General features: G+C 43.1%; 1 protein-coding gene across 16 annotated transcripts in view; it reads left to right on the forward strand.

Moving 5' to 3' along the window:
* The window catches only part of tnikb (TRAF2 and NCK interacting kinase b), a 29982-nt gene that overhangs the window by 1011 nt on the left and 9206 nt on the right, over positions 1–19765 (forward strand). For 2 of the 16 annotated variants that reach the window (XM_077555126.1, XM_077555131.1), the window contains exons 2-23: positions 2288–2353; positions 4399–4455; positions 4722–4847; positions 4968–5078; positions 5156–5246; positions 5322–5452; positions 6272–6326; positions 6427–6505; positions 6578–6753; positions 8346–8412; positions 8500–8698; positions 8970–9086; positions 9346–9486; positions 11396–11602; positions 13160–13405; positions 14522–14686; positions 16946–17191; positions 17930–18036; positions 18140–18255; positions 18436–18506; positions 18614–18637; positions 19576–19763. In XM_077555126.1, the coding sequence (XP_077411252.1) occupies positions 2288–2353; positions 4399–4455; positions 4722–4847; positions 4968–5078; positions 5156–5246; positions 5322–5452; positions 6272–6326; positions 6427–6505; positions 6578–6753; positions 8346–8412; positions 8500–8698; positions 8970–9086; positions 9346–9486; positions 11396–11602; positions 13160–13405; positions 14522–14686; positions 16946–17191; positions 17930–18036; positions 18140–18255; positions 18436–18506; positions 18614–18637; positions 19576–19763 (2786 nt within the window). The remainder of the gene's footprint in view (positions 1–2287; positions 2354–4398; positions 4456–4721; positions 4848–4967; positions 5079–5155; positions 5247–5321; positions 5453–6271; positions 6327–6426; positions 6506–6577; positions 6754–8345; positions 8413–8499; positions 8699–8969; positions 9087–9345; positions 9487–11395; positions 11603–13159; positions 13406–14521; positions 14687–16945; positions 17192–17929; positions 18037–18139; positions 18256–18435; positions 18507–18613; positions 18638–19575; positions 19764–19765) is intronic. The other 14 variants (XM_077555130.1, XM_077555139.1, XM_077555128.1 and 11 more) reach the window with 13 other exon arrangements.

Below are 19765 nucleotides of genomic sequence, written 5' to 3' on the forward strand. Positions count from 1 at the left end.
GAGGGTGCGACTCGGGAGTGCGTGTGTGTGCGCGCGCGCGCACGAGTGCGTGCGTGTCCGAGATTGTCAGAAAAGAGCAGATGCATTTGTAGGCCTCAAATGTCTCCATCAGTGAGGAGAAATTAGGTCACACAGGACTGAGATGACACACACTTGCGCACGCACGCACGCACACTCATTCACTTACGATCTTCACTTCCCTTTGTTGTTAAACGCGTATGTTAGCTTTTTGCATGTTGGAGCCGCGAAATAGTCTGGACGGAGAAAATGGAAGAGAGCATGAGAGGCCGTCTACAGTACGTTGTGGTGGAGAAGCTGCCTCAAAACCGAGGCGGGGGCTCGTGCCGCTATCACACACATACAAAGCTGTCCTTTCATCCCTTCCAAAAGACACTCGATCATTTAACCTCTAAAAACCCTTCACACACCGAACGATGCGGCCATATCCAACTTGGACTTGATTGTGGAAGTGAACACTAAAAACACATCAAATGGAGCGTGGGCTTATTTTTTGGACACGTGAGCACATGACGCAAAAAGTCCCTCAATTCAAAAAAAGAGGACAGAGAAACGGGTTTTAGCTAGAAAAAAAACGTCAGCTAACTCTACACTAGCATGTTTTAAAAGGACTTACAGGAAGAAAGAAAAAAATCATAATTCATATTTTAAGGATGTTGAGAATACAATTTAGTGGTGAAGTAACCCCCAAAATGGGCTAGAAACTGATGATTTTGTTCCTCAGATAAAAGGCAAACTGTCTTCTAAGACAACCACAACAGTCTAGCCTACTTAGCATATTTTAGTTGATAGTGTTGTCCATTATATCTAATCCAATATTTTAGCATCATCTTGTGCCCACTTCACATCTTTTAGCTTTATCTTTGCATCATCTCGCTCCAACTCCATTTGGAGTGTGATAGCTTCTTCTTAGCATATTTAGGTTTATCTTAAAATTTATCTCACTCCTACATAGCATCCATTAGCTTTAGCTTAGCATTTTATCACACCTATTTGGCATCTTAGTATGCTAGCTGCTTCTTAGCATATTTAGGTTTAGCTTAAAATGTATCTTGCTCCTACATAGAAGCCATTAGCATTATCTTAAAATCGTCCTACACTAACTTAGCATCCTTTAGCTTAATGTGTTGTCTCCTTCCTACTCATCATCCTTTAGCTCTAGCTTAGCATTGTCTTGCGCCTGCTTAGCATCTTTTAGCTTTATCTTAGCATCATCTCGCTTCAGCTCCGCATCCTTTAGCTTTAGCTTAGCATTTTATCACACCTAGTTGGCATCTTAGTGTGCTAGCTGCTTATTAGCATATTTAGGTTTAGCTTAAATTGATCTCGCTCCTACATAGTAGCCATTAGCATTACCTTAAAATCGTCCTACACTAACTTAGCATCCTTTAGCTTAATGTGTTGTCTCCTTCCTACTCATCATCCTTTAGCTCTAGGTTAGCATTGTCTTCCGCCCGCTTAGGATCTTTTAGCTTTATCTTAGCATCATCTCGCTCCAACTCCGCATCCTTTAGCTTTAGCTTAGCATTTTATCACACCTATTTGACATCTTAGTATGCTAGCTGCTTCTTAGCATATTTAGGTTTAGCTTAAAATGTATCTCGCTCCTACATAGTAGCCATTAGCATTATCTTAAAATCGTCCTACACTAACTTAGCATCCTTTAGCTTAATGTGTTGTCTCCTTCCTACTCATCATCCTTTAAATTTAGGTTAGCATTGTCTTGCGCCTGCTTAACATCTTTTAGCTTTATCTTAGCATCATCTTGCTCCAGCTCCGCATCCTTTAGCTTTAGCTTAGCATTTAATCACGCCTATTTGGCATCTTTGTGTCATTGCTGCTTCTTAGCATATTTAGGTTTAGCTTAAAATTGATCTCGCTCCTACATAGCATCCATTAGCTTTAGCTTAGCATTTTATCACACCTATTTGGCATCTTAGTATGCTAGCTGCTTCTTAGCATATTTAGGTTTAGCTTAAAATGTATCTTGCTCCTACATAGCAGCCATTAGCATTACCTTAAAATCGTCCTACACTAACTTAGCATCCTTTAGCTTAATGTGTTGTCTCCTTCCTACTCATCATCCTTTAGCTCTAGGTTAGCATTGTCTTGCGCCCGCTTAGCATCTTTTAGCTTAAAGTGTCATCTAGCACCTACTCATCATATTTTTACTTTTACTCTGTTTTTTCATCTTTATTTTAGCAACCTCTCACACTCGCAAAATAATAATTTCCCGTTTGCTAACGTTTGTGGTGTTTATCTCTCCCAGGACCCGGCAGGCATCTTTGAGCTGGTCGAACTGGTTGGCAATGGCACCTACGGCCAAGTATACAAGGTAATGCCTGTTGATACAAGGTGATGCCTCGTTCTCCTGGTGTTGCGTGTATATTTCCGATAATCAGATTTAAGATGATTAAAAGTGTTGAGTGTAAACACTGAGCTGCGCATTCCCAAACGTGGCGCAGTGGCCCTGATTTGTTGTCCTGGCAGACGGTCGCTCTATGAACCTGGATGACATCAAATCTGTTGTGTTTGGTGGTAATCTACGACATTCTGGTTGTCCAATCCAAGGTTGTGAATTTCGGCGTTGAGAAGGTTGTAGAGATCTATATTGTTTTTGATGGTCAAGGAGGTTCTGGTAGTCCATTACAAAGTTGTGATTTTTGGAGTTTTGATTTTTTTTTCCAGAGCATGAGCGCTAACACACAGGTGCTAACAACTAGCAGCGGCACTGAAGTTGAAAACATTTTTGGAATTCCTGGATGTTGCCTGCGAAGTCAGTGAGTTGGAGCACGTCCACACGCGTAATCTTCCCGTCATGATCTCTTATGCGTCGTATCGGTGAAACATGACATTATTATGTGTGTGCGTGTGATGGAAAATGTGCAGACGCAAAGGTTAATTTCTGTACATTCTTGCGTAATGTCACTTGCTTAATACTGACTCCTGACTCATTAGACTGCTGAGTGTGTTTGTGGCTGGCGGGGATGGTTCCTGTTTGATTAAATCAGAGGAATTGGAATCAGAAGCGCACACAACGCACGACGTGCAAATTAGCTAAAATGCTAAAATGCCATATTTTAAAAGTTTTTTTTTTTTTTTTTTAAATCTGCTGTTGCGTGACATTTCTTTATCAAAACAAAGAAACATTTTGTTTCATTTAAATGTTTTAAGTTCAGCTACATGCCTCACAGTTGGCGTCAACCAATCAGAGGCGGCCACACAAACATTGCCGTCCAATCAGTGTGACAATAGCAACTTCCCGAATGCTGAACGATGGAATTTAACACAGCCGCTTTCATTGCTACGCTAATATCATACGGAACACTTACAAACATATAAAAGAGAAGCTCAGACAAGTATTATTGTGCTTTGAGATACAAGTTTAATTTGTTTTCCGTGATAACATGTTATCATTAGACAGTTTGCGCATCACGATTTAATCCTCCTTCTGGTGCGCCCACCTTGGCCACTGGGGGCAGCATAATACAGTCGTGTCAACACAAACGAAGAAGAAGAATGCTACGACTGTAAGTATCTTAAAAATATATTAGCTAGCTAAATATTATTAAAATATTACAATATTAATATTGAGCGTTGTTATATAATCTGTGTCCATGTGTTGCTCATCAATGCTAACCGTTAGCGTGTCAGTGGCGCTTTCCATTATATATAAGCATTAAACTAACGGGCGGGGCTTAAGGCAGTTAGTTTGATAGTCAATTTGAAGTGGGAGTGGCTTGAATGGTTGTTTTTTTTTCATGATGTCATCATCTTTCATCTCATCCTCGATAATACTGAAGTCATTTGAAGGGTTACCAGCATGCGAGGAATGTGAGGCTTGTCTGAACACAGCACCCGAAGACTGGTGGTGAGGCTGCAGCTAAAGAGGTCCACACCCCCCCCTGCAGGTGTGTGCGTGCGCGCGCGTGTGTGCATTTCACACACAAACACGCGCGCACAGACCAACAGGAGCGATTGTGTTGGCGGGTGTCAGTGTTGCAGGAAGCGAGATAAGCAAACAGAGATGCTATCGCTTCCTCTCGCTTCACTTTTATTGCCCGACGGCCGCCGCCGCCGCCGACCCGCCGCTTCCACAGTGTCACAGTGTCACACTGTCAACCAGAAGTTTTATCACATGACCGGTGTGGATGAAAATGTCTTCATTGGAGGAAGTCAACAAGTAGGGATAATGTAAATGTGTTCATCTTTCTATGCCAGTGACAGGCAGAACAATTCCATACGTGTCCACTAGATGGCAGAAGTTACATGGCCATTCGTGTTCAACTAAACAGCCCTACATTCACGTGACAAGAGTTTTAGTTTTATATTTATTGTTATGATTTAAAAAAAAAAAAAAACAATGTCTCTCTGTGTCAGGGTCGCCATGTCAAGACTGGCCAGCTGGCGGCAATCAAAGTCATGGATGTCACAGGAGTAAGTAACTAAACAATATTATTTCCTTTCGTCAGCTAGCTTAATGCTAACAAGATACGAAACACCATAGACGGGCTAAAGGAAATTAGCATACATAGATGTTAGCGGAATTCTAAACAACTGCTACCTAAGCATACATAGAGACTCACAGGCATATCCGTACACTGTACACACACACACACACACACACACACACACACACACACACACACACACCGAGATTCACGTAAACACATGCTCACGCGTGTGTGTGCGTTTGTGTTAAGGATGAGGAGGAGGAGATTAAAGCTGAGATCAACATGCTGAAGAAATACAGCCACCACAGGAACATCGCCACCTACTATGGCGCCTTCATTAAGAAGAACCCTCCCGGCATGGACGACCAACTGTGGGTGCGTATGGACGCAATGTACACCGGATATGACAAAAGTATTGGGACACAGAATCAACCAATGAATGAATCAGTCTGATGCTAGATTCGTTTTTTTTTTTGTTTACGTGATATTTTCTAGCTGGTGATGGAGTTCTGCGGCGCCGGCTCGATTACGGATCTCATCAAGAACACCAAAGGCAATTCTCTGAAGGAGGAGTGGATCGCTTACGTCTGCAGGGAGATCCTGAGGGTGAGCTGGGATGAAGGGGAAGGACGCGCGGAGGACGCGATGACCAGTTGAAACGAGTGACGGTTGTCCTCCCGCAGGGTCTCACTCACCTCCACCAGCACAAGGTCATCCACCGTGACATCAAAGGTCAAAACGTGCTCCTGACGGAGAATGCCGAAGTCAAGCTAGGTGAGATCAGAGCGCCGCTTTGTCCTTAAAAAGACATGTGGGTCCACAATATGAAATTGTTATGTGTGTGCGCAGTGGACTTTGGTGTGAGCGCTCAGCTGGATCGCACGGTGGGCCGAAGGAACACTTTCATTGGGACGCCGTACTGGATGGCGCCGGAGGTCATCGCCTGTGACGAGAACCCGGACGCCACCTACGATTTCAAGGTACAAGTTTAGCAAATGTTGTTGTTTACATTACATTTGTATTCATTTATTGTCATAAATCAAGACATTTTTGGAAATAGATCTTCAAGCAGCATGGCAGACTTAAAGCAAAAACCAAAATTGCGTAAATCAGAATTTTTTTTTTTTGAAAGACAAAATGTCTTTACCTCTATTAATCGAATCGGATGATAATTACGCATATAATTACAGTAAATATTAGGGGTGTTAGGCGATTAAAATTTGTAATTGTATTTAATCACATGACTTTAACTTTAACTCACGATTAATCACAAATTTTATGCTTTGCAAATGTACAATAATATTTTTTTTAGTAGTAGTGAATATAATTCTGAATATTAACACATAGCAATTCAAAGACTTAGTGTGCTAATGCTAGCAAGTTAATGCTAATTGAGCCAATGCTAATTCCAATACCACGTTGCGTTGTTGCTGGGCAAAATAGTTCGAAACATGGAAACCTTATATAGTACGTGAAATACTATAACTAAAACTTCAAAGTTGATTCACCATCATGTAGCCAAACACAAGATGACCTCGAAAGTGCTTTTTTTGTTTTTTTTTTGTTTCTTGTGCTGGCGACGTGTTGTTTGTTCCACTTTCCGATATCAGCTTCCAAGCTTGGCTGCAGAACGGTCCGGGAACAAGTGAAGTGAGAGGGAAAAGTGTCCAAATGTGAGAGGACAGATGGCGGCGTGATATTTTTATGTCTTAACAAGTACACGTAGAGCGGCTAGCATGCTAGCACGTTAGCTGGTAATGGTGAAGTGAAGGTGTTTTCTGTTTTGTTTGTTTGTGCAGAGCGATCTGTGGTCGCTGGGCATCACGGCCATCGAGATGGCGGAGGGAGCGCCGCGTAAGTCACAAACTTTAAAGTTCAACACACAGTGACTTTAATTCGTATCGTTTCTTCTGCTTTCTTCAACCCTTTCCCTTCCTTGTCTTGTTGTCCTCAGCGCTGTGTGACATGCATCCCATGAGAGCGCTCTTCCTCATCCCCAGAAATCCTGCCCCCAGACTCAAGTCAAAGAAATGGTGAGTCAATGTGAGGCAAAACGCACACAAACGCATACAGATGCATGTTGTGTTGTTGTTGTGCCGGCGAAGGTCCAAAAAGTTCCAGTCGTTCATCGAGAGTTGCCTGGTGAAGAGTCACAGCCAGCGGCCGAGCACGGAGCAGCTCCTCAAGCATCCCTTCATCCGCGACCTCCCCAATGAGCGGCAGGTGCGCATCCAGCTCAAGGACCACATCGACCGCACCAAGAAGAGGCGCGGAGAGAGGGGTGAGTTCATCATCCGCCCCCACAGTCGACGAATACAGGATTGTATAGTCAAACGCCAAATTAAGGTAACAAACATCTGCTAGCTTAACGCTAACCTATAATGCTAAACGCCATTGACGCATTCGAACATCTGCTAGCTTAATGCTAATCTAAAATTCAAATAGGCGTATTCAAACACCAAGATCACAAACATGTTAGTTTATTGCTAGCTTAACGCTAACCTATAATGCTAAACGCCATTGACGCATTCGAACATCTGCTAGCTTAATGCTAATATAAAATTCAAATAGGCGTATTCAAACACCAAGATCACAAACATGTTAGTTTATTGCTAGCTTAACGCTAACCTATAATGCTAAACGCCATTGACGCATTCGAACATGTGCTAGCTTAATGCTAATCTAAAATTCAAATAGGCGTATTCAAACACCAAGATCACAAACATGTTAGTTTATTGCTAGCTTAACGCTAACCTATAATGCTAAACGCCATTGACGCATTCGAACATCTGCTAGCTTAATGCTAATATAAAATTCAAATAGGCGTATTCAAACACCAAGATCACAAACATGTTAGTTTATTGCTAGCTTAACGCTAACCTATAATGCTAAACGCCATTGACGCATTCGAACATGTGCTAGCTTAATGCTAATATAAAATTCAAATAGGCGTATTCAAACACCAAGATCACAAACATGTTAGTTTATTGCTAGCTTAACGCTAACCTATAATGCTAAACGCCATTGACGCATTCGAACATCTGCTAGCTTAATGCTAATATAAAATTCAAATAGGCGTATTCAAACACCAAGATCACAAACATGTTAGTTTATTGCTAGCTTAACGCTAACCTATAATGCTAAACGCCATTGACGCATTCGAACATCTGCTAGCTTAATGCTAATATAAAATTCAAATAGGCGTATTCAAACACCAAGATCACAAACATGTTAGTTTATTTCTGATATAAAATTCAAAATGCCAGAAACGCCAATTAGCTTAATGCTAACATAAAATTCAAAATAACACCATAGATGTATTCAAACACCAAAATGACAAAAAACATGTTAGCTTAACGCTAATATAAAATTCAGAACACCAGAAGTATTCAAACACCAAAATAGCAAACATCTGTTAGCTTAATGCTAACATATAATACAAAAACACCATAGATATTTTCAAACACCATAATAACAAACATCTGCTAGGTGAATGCTAACATAAAATTCAAAATAACACCACATAGACTAATCAATCACCAAAACGACAAAAACATCTGTCATCTTAAGGCTAATCTAAAATTCAAAACACCAGAAGTATTCAAACATCACTAGCAAACATCTGTTAACTTAATGCTAACATATCATACAAAACACCATAGATGTATTCAAACGCCGAAATAGCAAACATCTGTTAGCTTAATGCTAACATATAATGCAAAACCCAATTGACAGGCTAACATAAATTAGCAACGTTGTTTCCAAATTTGCAAACCTATAACCTGCATCTCTTCAAATGTATCTCTGTGCTTCCTGGCAACTTCAAATTAAACCCGTTTAGTGTTAAAGAAAACAACATGTGTCTGCTTCCAGATGAGACGGAGTACGAGTACAGCGGCAGCGAAGAAGAAGATGAAGAGCGTGACATCGGGGAGCCCAGGTACGACCGCCGCATGCCTTCTTCGCCGCCCCCTCGGCGTTTAACCCCGCCTCCTCTATCCCCCCCCCCCCGCCCCCCCTCCTCCAGTTCCATCATCAATATTCCCGGGGAGTCTACGCTGAGGCGAGACTTCCTGCGCCTGCAGTTAGCCAATAAGGAGCGCTCGGAGCTGATTCGTCGGCAGCAGCTGGAGCAGCAGCAGAACGAGGAGCACAAGCGCCAACTGCTGGCCGAGAGGCAGAAGCGCATCGAGGAGCAGAAGGAGCAGAGGCGACGGCTGGAGGAGGTTATTACATTTTTATTAACTTTTTTTTTAAACGACGGTTATATATAGATGATTCATGACACATTTAGACAACAATATATGCAATAGAAAACAAGCTTCTTCTCCGAAAGTTTTAGTTGCGACGTCCAACTGTTACTGCTACAGCGCTGCCTGTGGCGTAATACCGCAACTGCATTTAAAATAACAAAATAGTGCATCACACCTTTTTGTCCCGAAATTTTTAACCAGGCTGCACTCATGTCCTTTCTATTTTTTTTCCCCCGTCCCGCAGCAACAACGTCGCGAGCGTGAGATGCGCAAGCAGCAGGAGCGAGAGCAGAGGAGGAGGTACGAGGAGATGGAGCAGATTCGCCGAGAGGAGGAGAGGCGGCACGCCGAGAGGGAGCAGGTATGACAGTCGCACGGACGGCACGAGAGAGAATTAATAGTCATTGAAAACTTGAAAGAAAAAAAACTTCAACGCTCCACTTCCTGTCTCCTCAACGTCATGTGACGTCTTTCTTCCAATCGGACGCCAACACGCAAAGCTTCGCCTTTTCGGTTTCTAACCCTTCTGTCCTCCTCCGCCTTCTCCTCTTTCTTCTTCCTGCTTTGGTGATGCGGCCCGCTCTGATTGGCTCTCTCTGTGGCGCTGCTGCCCGCGTTAGGAGTACATCCGTAGACAGCTGGAGGAGGAACAGAGGCAGCTGGAAATCCTGCAGCAGCAGCTCCTGCAGGAACAGGCCTTACTGCTGGTAACGTCACTCAGTGGTGCCGTTTCCGGGGCGACTGCAAAGTGCATGGAAAAGGCAGGGGAATTGTTCCAGATCGCCGAAAATTATTATTTATTTATTTTTATTCACTCCTCCAGTCCCAATAACACTTTTAAAAATATTCTTTGGTGCCTATTCATGTAGATAGCTATATAGCCTAATGCTAACGTATAATGCAAAACGTCATAGGCAGGCGAGCAGAAATTAGCATTGTTGTTACTATGCTTACAAATCTTCATCCTGCATTTCTTCTAATGCACCTCAGCACTGCCTGGAATGTTATTGCACAATTTTGGAAAGGTCTCACGAACACAGAAGTGTTTATAGCGTATGTCTGAAATGCTAAGTTGTATTAACTCATTCGCTGCCATTGACGGCTATAGACGTCAAAAATTCATTTGAACTATTTCTATTTTCTATTTAACATTTTTTTCCACTTTTGTTAACAATAGTATCAAAACAGAAAAAAAAAAGGTTTTTATTGTACATTTAAAACAGATATAAAATGTGCGATTAATCGTGAGTTAACTATCGAAGTCATGCAATTAATTACAATTAAGTCATTCACAGCCACGCTATTGCTGTCAAAAATTCATTTGAACTATTTTTATTAGTTTAAAATTTCTTCCACTTTTGTTAACAAGAGTATGAAAACCTAGAAAAAAAAAAGTTGTACATTTAGAACAGATAAAAAAACGGATGAATAATCGTGAGTTAACAATTGAAGTCATGCGATTAATTACAATTAAAAAATGTAATTGCTTGACGCGATAAAAAAAAAAAAAGATTATTAAAAATTAGGAGCGTTGGGATTAATTTTTATCGTAATTAATTGCATGACTTCACGAGTTAACTCACGATTAATCACAAATGTTATATCTGTTCTAAATGTACAATTTCATACTCTTGTTAACAAAAGTGAAAAAAATTTTTTAATGAATATTTGACGTCTATAACCGTCAATGGCAGTGAATGAGTTAAAAAAATGAATCAAGAGTATGAAAACCTAGAAAAAAAATTGTACATTTAGAACAGATAAAAAACATATGAATAATCGTGAGTTAACAATTGAAGTCATGCGATTAATTACAATTAAAAAATGTAATTGCTTGACGCGATAAAAAAAAGATTGTTAAAAATTAGGAGCGTTGGGATTAATTTTTATCGTAATTAATTGCATGACTTAACGAGTTAACTCACGATCAATCACAAATGTTATATGTCTGTTCTAAATGTACAATTTCATACTCTTGTTAACAAAAGTGAAAAAAAAAAAGGAAAATGAATATTTGACGTCTATAACCGTCAATGGCAGTGAATGAGTTAAAAAAATGAATCAAGAGTATGAAAACCTAGCAAAAAATTTTTTGTACATTTAGAACAGATAAAAAACCATATGAATAATCGTGAGTTAACAATTGAAGTCATGCGATTAATTACAATTAAAAAATGTAATTGCTTGACGCGATAAAAAAAAAAAGATTATTAAAAATTAGGAGCGTTGGGATTAATTTTTATCGTAATTAATTGCATGACTTCACGAGTTAACTCACGATTAATCACAAATGTTATATCTGTTCTAAATGTACAATTTCATACTCTTGTTAACAAAAGTGAAAAAAAAATTTTTAAATGAATATTTGACGTCTATAACCGTCAATGGCAGTGAATGAGTTAAAATAATGAATCAAGAGTATGAAAACCTAGAAAATAAAATTATTGTATTGTCGTAATTAATCGCATGACTTCACTAGTTAACTCACGATTAATCACAAATTTTATATATGTTCTAAATGTACAATTAAAAAAAATCTAGGTTTTGATACTCTTGTTAACAAAAGTGGGGAAAAAAATGTTGAAAAACTGATAGTCACAATATAAGTAAAAAATAAAAATAAAATAAAAAAGCAAGATAATTAGTCTTTGTTTGGTGTTTGGTGGTCAGGAGTACAAGCGCAAACAGATCGAGGAGCAGCGCCAGGCGGAGCGTCTGCAGAGGCAGCTGCAGCAGGAGCGAGCGTACCTGGTGTCGCTGCAGCAGCAACAGCAGCAGGACCCGCAGCAGCGCCCCCTGCAGGACAAGAAGCAGCTGTACCACTACAAGGACCAGGCGCCGGGGCCCGCCAACGACAAGCCCGCCTGGGCCAAGGAGGTGGGCGGCGCAGTCTTGTATGAGATACCTGAGTGTCAAGTTCCTGCTGCCATTTTTTTTTTGTCTCACATGTTCATTTTTGAAGTGAAAACTTGAATTAACACGTTCTGTTGACTTCCACAGCGTTTTTCTACAAACGGTCCATCATCTCCATTTTTGATTGTCACACTTCTAAACTGTCCTTCGTTTGACCTTGTGCCCTTTGACAAGATTTACTTAAGAGAGTAACCTTCAACTTTAACAGGCGCGGAAGCAGGTTGCAGTTTGACACAGGATCATTTGAAGTGACCAAGAGCAGCACAATGTCCATTCAGTTGATACAGTGAGACAAAAATATGGGGGAAATATCGGGCAAATTTGTGCACATGGTCTCATATTGTGTTTTAGGTGACACGTCTACAGTTCATCTGTTTGTTTGTTGGCCAGTGAGTGTTAATTAATGTATTTGTGTATTAGGACGAGGAGATTCACTTCAGTTTACTTCTCAGGATCATTTAAGGAAAAATAATAATGATGAATTGATTAAAATTGAAAACAAATTTTCCCAGATTTTTTTCCAAATCTATTTTACTCATTTTAAATTATTTATTTTTTTAAATAGATTTTTTTATTCATTATTAATATTATTTTTTTTATATATATATATATATTTATTTTTTTTATTTCAAGCCATGTCGCCCAGCCCTAGTGTAAATATGTGTGTATACTGTATGTGAATACAGTGTTCCCCTTCAAGTAATTCAGCCCCATCCTCCTTAAAAAAAAAAAAGTTTTAAAATGGCTGAAAACTACACGAAGCTCTTCAACTCACTATGCTGTAGTTCCTTGACGTAAAGATACCACAAGATGGCGCCATACGGTCATCCCTCGCTATATCACGGTTTGCTTATCACGGTTTCTCTGCATGGCACAGTTTTTTTTAATCGTAGTTATTATTATTATTATTATTGATTATTCGCGTAGCAATAAGCGCTAGCCAGGAGCAACGGGATTTGGGATCTTTCCAGACTTAATAAAAGAAGCTAATGTGCTATCTATCGGTCTTAACTTAACTCTTTGACTGCCAGACGTTTTCAGAAAAGGGATGCCGTGGGTGCCAGCCGATTTAAGCATTTTGACTGATCTTTCAAGGGCCACAGAAAATGATGTGTTTGGACTATGGAAACACACATACTACCAAATGAAAGATTGGACTCTCATCTTTCATCAGAAAAAAAAGTTTGTTTCTACCTTATTCTGTTTTTTAGTAATGAACAATAGAAAATGGTTAGTTTCACCTCTGTTTTGAAACAAACGTCTTTTAACGTCTTTGGCACTCCTCCCTAGGATTTTACTAAACGTTATTTAACGTTTTTGGCAGTCAAAGAGTTAAACTGCGCGTAAGTGAAACATCGCTAGCTAATTTCATATACTTTACCTCCGCTAGCTAGCGCAGATTCTACTCCCCCTACACACACATTCAACATCACAGATACTACAGTGTAGATTGTGAGGATGGTGCGGGGGAAAACTGTATGTGTGTGGTGGTCCGCTAAACGCCGGCGTCGCCCTCCGCAGGTGATGCGGCGAGCTCAGAGCAACTCCCCTCGCATCCCCCCCAAGAAGTACCACTCCTTTAGGCACACGCGAGACGCCCACCTGGACCCGCTTCTTTTACTTCCCGGTTACAAGCCTCGCCGCCGCCGCCGCCCCCCTTCCTACCCCGCCCACGGCAGCCCCTCCCGGGATCACGTCCACCTGCCGCGCATCCGGATCACCTGCGTCCCCGAGCCCGACTCGCGAGGCCGGAGTCCCAGTCGCCGGGTCAGTTGGAGGACGAGAGGGGCGTTACTAACCTTCCTTTTTTTTTTTTTTTTTTTTTAAATTAAACCTCGCTAACGCTTCTTTGTCTGAGCAGGTGGTTTCTCTTCACGGGCGACGCTTTCGCACGCTATCAACTTCACCATCGCCACGTCCTTTTCTGCTATCGATTTGTAATTCGTCATCTCTTATTCACGTTCTTCCTTTTCTCAGCTTCTTCTTTTTAGTGCTTCCCAACCACTGCGCCATCACTCAATAAGTTGTAAACAATGGGCACGACTACAAGTTGTGGTGGGGGTGGATATTTTATTATTATTATTATTATTAAATTAATTTATTTATTTATTCATGTATTCATTTTTAACCCAAAATAATTCTTCGATAATCAGGGACGCTGACCAGCTCCATGCCTATCTACATTTCTGTCTTATACTGCCCCCTGGTGGCCATGGCACACAGGAGCAGTGGCACAATTTCCATTGAAAAAAAATAAATAAATTAAAGGCAAAAAAATATTTTAGATTCAAATTGAATATATATTTTTTTGTTTTTATGTTGGCACAGTAAAGGTTGGGAAACACTTTTGCTTCATGTTGTGCATTAAAAGGCTCACAAGGTGAACTAACTAACTAACTAACTAGCTAACTAACTAACCAACACTTGTTCTCCTGCAGGCTTTGTTTCCCCTTGTTATGTTTTCTCAACACATGAATTCATTTGACTGTATGAGTGAGCAGCGTAGCTCTGTATGCGCTACAAAAGAGGTGGCACTTTTCACTCCTAGTTCTCCTGACGCCGCAGCTCCGGGTTCGCCTCCACATGGCGACTGGTAGCCACATGTAGGCCAACTGCAGCTATAATGGGACTGACTCCCTGTGGATCACACACACACACACACACACACACACACACACACACACACACACTTGCATCATATAATTTTGATTGACAGCTGACTTTTTGTACACATTTTAATGTACACACAGTTAACTTAATTGAGTGATACCTTGGCTTTCCAGGTAAAAGACGGTTCGACTAAGTGCATGTGGCTGCCACGTGCCCCGTTGCATGCTGGGAGTGACTGAGTTGTGTGTGTGTGTGTGTGTGTGTGTGTGTCAGGTGGACGAGCGTTTTGCGGTCAACCGACAGACTTCTCCTGCGTTGCAGCATAAAGTCTCCAACCGGATCTCGGACCCGTCGCTGCCCCCGCGCTCCGAGTCCTTCAGCAGCGGCGGCATCCAGCAGGCCAGGACGCCGCCCATGCACCGCTCCGTAGAACCGCAGGTGAGCGTGCGCGACGCCACGCGACACGACTTCCTGTGCACGAAGCGCACCTCGACAGCTGCTGTCAATCAAACAATAGATGCGCCTCCGCTAATGTGGTCAGTCCAACGTGATGTTTAAAAAAAAAAAAAAAGTTGTTTGGATGATAGTCGCTGGAGGGGTCAAAGAAATCTAAAAGTTGTCAACAGAAAAAAAAAAAAGATTTGTCATGACAAATAAACTGGATTTATTTGTCTGCCCGAGTGTGAATGAATGAAGTTGAATGCTGTGTGTGATGCACGATCTTCTCTCCTTTTTCTCCTTCATCCTGACCACGCGCCGGATTCCTCGTCCTGCTCCTCCTCTTCCTCCTCAACCTCCTGCATCATCTCCTTTTCCTGGTTCTCCTCCTCCTCTACCGCCTCTTCTCCACTTCCTCCTCCTGCTCCTCCTCCTGTACCTCCTGCATCGCCTCTTCTTCCTGGTTCACCTCCTTCATTTCCTCCTCTTGCTCCCACTGCTCCTCCTAAATTGCCTCCTCTTCTTGGTTCCCCTTCTCTTCACTTCCTCCTTCTGTTCCTTCTCCTCCGCTTCTCTTCCTCCCCTACTTCCTATTCTCCACTTCCTCTTCTTGCTCCTCCTCAACCTCCTGTATCACCTATTCCTCCTGCTTCTCCTCCTCCTCTACTTCCTCTTCACTTCCGCCTCTTACTCTTCATCGTCCTCTTTCTCCTCCGCTTCATCTTTTCCCTCTACCTCCTGCATCACCTGCTCTGCCTGGTTCTCCTCCTCTTCTACTTCCTCATCTCCACTTACACCTCCTGTTCCCCCTCATTTTCCTCTTTCTTCTCCCCTTCTCTTCCTCCTCCTCCTCATCGTCCTCCACCTCCTTCATCACCTCCTCTTTCTGGTTCTCCTCCTCCTCAACTTCCGTTTCGCCACCCCTTCCTGGTTCTCCTCCTCCTCTATCTCTTCTTCTCTACTTCCTCCTCTTGCTCCTCCTACTCTACCTCCTGCATCGCCTCTTCTTCTTGGTTCCCCTCCTCTCCTCATCCTCTACCTCCTTCATCACCTCCTTTTCCTGGTTCTCCTCCTACTACTATACTCCCTCTTCTCCACTTCCTCCCCCTGCGCCTCCTCATCTTCCTCTTACACCTCCTGTTCCCTCTCATTTTCCTCTTTCTTCTCCCCTTCTCTTCCTCCTCCTCCTCATCGTCCTCCACCTCCTTCATGACCTCCTCTTCCTGGTTCTCCTCCTCCTCAACTTCTGTTTCTTCACCCCTTCCTGGTTCTCCTCCTCCTCTATCTCTTCTTCTCTACTTCCTCCTCTTGCTCCTCCTACTTTACCTCCTGCATCGCCTCCTCTTCTTGGTTACCCTCCTCTCCACATCCTCCTCCTCTACCTCCTTCATCACCTCCTTTTCCTGGTTCTCCTCCTACTACTATACTCCCTCTTCTCCACTTCCTCCCCCTGCGCCTCCTCATCTTCCTCTTACACCTCCTGTTCCCTCTCATTTTCCTCTTTCTTCTCCCCTTCTCTTCCTCCTCCTCCTCATCGTCCTCCACCTCCTTCATGACCTCCTCTTCCTGGTTCTCCTCCTCCTCAACTTCTGTTTCTTCACCCCTTCCTGGTTCTCCTCCTCCTCTATCTCTTCTTCTCTACTTCCTCCTCTTGCTCCTCCTACTCTACCTCCTGCATCGCCTCTTCTTCTTGGTTCCCCTCCTCTCCTCATCCTCTACCTCCTTCATCACCTCCTTTTCCTGGTTCTCCTCCTACTACTATACTCCCTCTTCTCCACTTCCTCCCCCTGCGCCTCCTCATCTTCCTCTTCCTCCTCCCGTTCTCTTCCTCCTCCTTCTCCTCCTCTACTTCCTCATCTCCACTTACACCTCCTGTTCCCTCTCATTTTCCTCTTTCTTCTCCCCTTCTCTTCCTCCTCCTCCTCATCGTCCTCCACCTCCTTCATGACCTCCTCTTCCTGGTTCTCCTCCTCCTCAACTTCTGTTTCTTCACCCCTTCCTGGTTCTCCTCCTCCTCTATCTCTTCTTCTCTACTTCCTCCTCTTGCTCCTCCTACTTTACCTCCTGCATCGCCTCCTCTTCTTGGTTACCCTCCTCTCCACATCCTCCTCCACCATCACCTCCTTTTCCTGGTTCTCCTCCTACTACTATACTCCCTCTTCTCCACTTCCTCCCCCTGCGCCTCCTCATCTTCCTCCTCCTCCTCCTCCCGTTCGCTTCCTCCTCCTTCTCCTCCTCTTCCTGCCGATGCCGGTGCAGATGGCCCACCTGGTGCAGGTGAAGAGTCCGGGCCTGTCCGGCTCTCAGTCCCTGTACGACCCCCACGGGGTGTCGTCCTCGTCCTCCGCCCTGTCGCCCTCCCCCTCGCGCCCTCCCATGCCCCGGCAGAACTCGGACCCCACCTCCGACACCCCTCCTCCCCTGCCTCTCGCACGTCTGGCGCCCCCTCTTGACAAGCTGGATCGCAGCTCCTGGCTGCGGCAGGACGACGACATGCCCCCCAAGGTGTCTGCATGCCGCCTCCTCTGCACCTCTTGTGTGTGCGTGCTTTGTGTTGTGTACAGCGAACCCGCTATTTGTCGCGGGGGATATTTTCCCGACTCCCATTTCAACACCAAAATGTTCAACCAAAGCGGGTCGTCACAAAAGCCTTATAGCTTTATGCTAACATAAAATGGAGAACGATATAGACAGGCTAACGGAAATTAGCGTAGCTGTTATGATTATTGTTGTCCTTCAAACAACTGCTACTTGAACACAAACATTACAACAAATAACAATCTTGTTCATTTGTCAGCCTCAATTGGCGTCTTATTTTTTGGGCTGTGTGTGGCTTGTTTGTTTATGCTCGTACAATACAGTGAAACCCGCGCCGTCACAAATAGAGAAAAAAATGATCTATAATAAAAATCAAATCCAAATAAGTGTAAAATATTCAACCAAAATATTAGAATGAAGATAGAACGTTTTATTTTTATTATTTAATGTTATTTAAACTATTATATAAAAACATACAAAAATTCACTTGGTACAATATTATATTGTATTATATTATGAGTAAATCAATAAAATATGAAAAATAAATTCATAGATTTTAAATAACTAATTTCATACAGTAAATCTAAGCCTAAATCTTGTCTAAACTGTGGCTTCAAAACACTTCAACATCATAGGAAAGTCATCTTAGAGGTTCACTGTCATGCTGAATTTGACCTATGACCTTCCCAACGTGTATTCCCCCAGGTCCCACAGAGGACCACGTCCATCTCTCCGGCCCTGGTCAGGAAAAACTCTCCAGGAAATGGGCCGGGTCTCGGACCGAGGGCCGGAGCTCACCTCATACGAGCCAGGTAAACACACACACACACACACATCACACACACACATCACACACATGCAACAAGCTGTTCTGGAAACTGTCTATTTGGTAAATGAGCGCACGTGTTGCCGTAGCAACCCCGACCTGCGGCGGACTGACATTTCCATGGATACGCCCATGAAGAGGACAAGCAGTGGAAGCTCCTCCAGCTCCAGCACCCCAAGCTCGCAGGGGGGGTCCAACGAACGAGGTGCCCACACATTTATCCAAAAGCGACGCACTAGTTCAAAAGAGGGCAGAAGAGGTTGCCAAACTGTGGTTAGCATTAGCGCTAGTTTGCTATTATCACGATTGCTTCTGTCCACTAACAAAATGAGATAAAGACTTGCGCATGCCTATGAATTGATTGATTATTGATTGGTGTGCTCAGAAGGTTCCGCGTTGGCGTCTGACGAAGCAAAAGACGACAGCAGAGACGTGTCCAGACCCAGTCGGCCTGCGGTGAGTACACACACACACACACACACACACACCAAACACATGCTCAACACACACTTGACTCACTTCTCATGCTCATTGTCAATTTTCTTCTCTCTTCCATCCATCAGAGCTATAAGAAAGCTCTAGACGAGGTCAGTGGTTCGAGTGACTCTTCCCCCTCACGAGCACGTTAGCATGCTAGCCACGTGCCCGGTAGCGGCGGATAAGTGGTTAAGAATGGTGGCTTGAAGTCCTGGGAAATGTGATATTCGTATAAGCGTATTTTGAGGCCCAAATAAAAGGATGAATTGATTTCCTGGTGCGTCCGACGTGAACCTGCAGCACTTTCCTGTCACTGCTGTAGACATATAGACATACACACCGTCTTGAGCGCTCAGTCGCAAGGTGACGTTGAGGCCATATTGGAAATATTTATTCATTAACATTACATTTAGACTTCATTCAGAAAATGTTATCATAATCAAATGAAATATTTACGATTAATATTTTAATATCATGACAGTAACAATCAATACATTGCACATACAGAGTAGGTTGGTTTGGGGCTTTAAAAGTTTTTTTTATGTTTTTAATGTAAATATTATGAAGCCCCTACACTGAAATATGTTTCTCATTAGGACGAGTAATTTTACTCGTCCTTTTTGGATTGTTGCTTTCTCAATTTCAGTCCTGCGACTTTTAGTTCATGGGCAAAACTGCCACATCCAATATGGCGGTTGTGCTGTCATGTCACTGCACTGGGCCATTAGGTGTTAATGTATGTATGTCTATGTTCACCGCCCCTTCCTGTTTATTAGTTGATAGTTTGGGGGTTTCCCTGACCTTAAACCTTTACCCCCCAGCATGCAGCACACCCATACACCCCCCCCAACCCCCCCCACCCCCAGAAGTGTCTACCTTAGTGAGGCCACCACACTGTGCACCTGACCCGATATAAATAGTGAAAACTTGTCCACCACATCAACATAGTTCCTTGGCACCACACAACTTGCTACTGAGATAAAGAACGACGTAAGGTTCTTAACTCCTCTTTTCTCAGAACTAATCACCTGCTTTATGTCCCTGCCAGGACCTGACGGCGTTGGCCAAAGAGTTGCGAGAGCTGCGCCAGGGCGAAGAAACCAGCCGGCCGCCCGTTAAGGTCACCGATTACTCTTCATCCAGCGAGGAGTCGCACAGCAGCGAGGATGAGGACGGCGACGGCGAGGGAGGAGCAAACGACGGAACGGTTGCCGTTAGCGACATACCGCGCATCATGT

Source organism: Vanacampus margaritifer, chromosome 20, assembly GCF_051991255.1.
Source record: "Vanacampus margaritifer isolate UIUO_Vmar chromosome 20, RoL_Vmar_1.0, whole genome shotgun sequence".
NCBI classification, from domain to species: Eukaryota; Metazoa; Chordata; class Actinopteri; order Syngnathiformes; family Syngnathidae; genus Vanacampus; species Vanacampus margaritifer.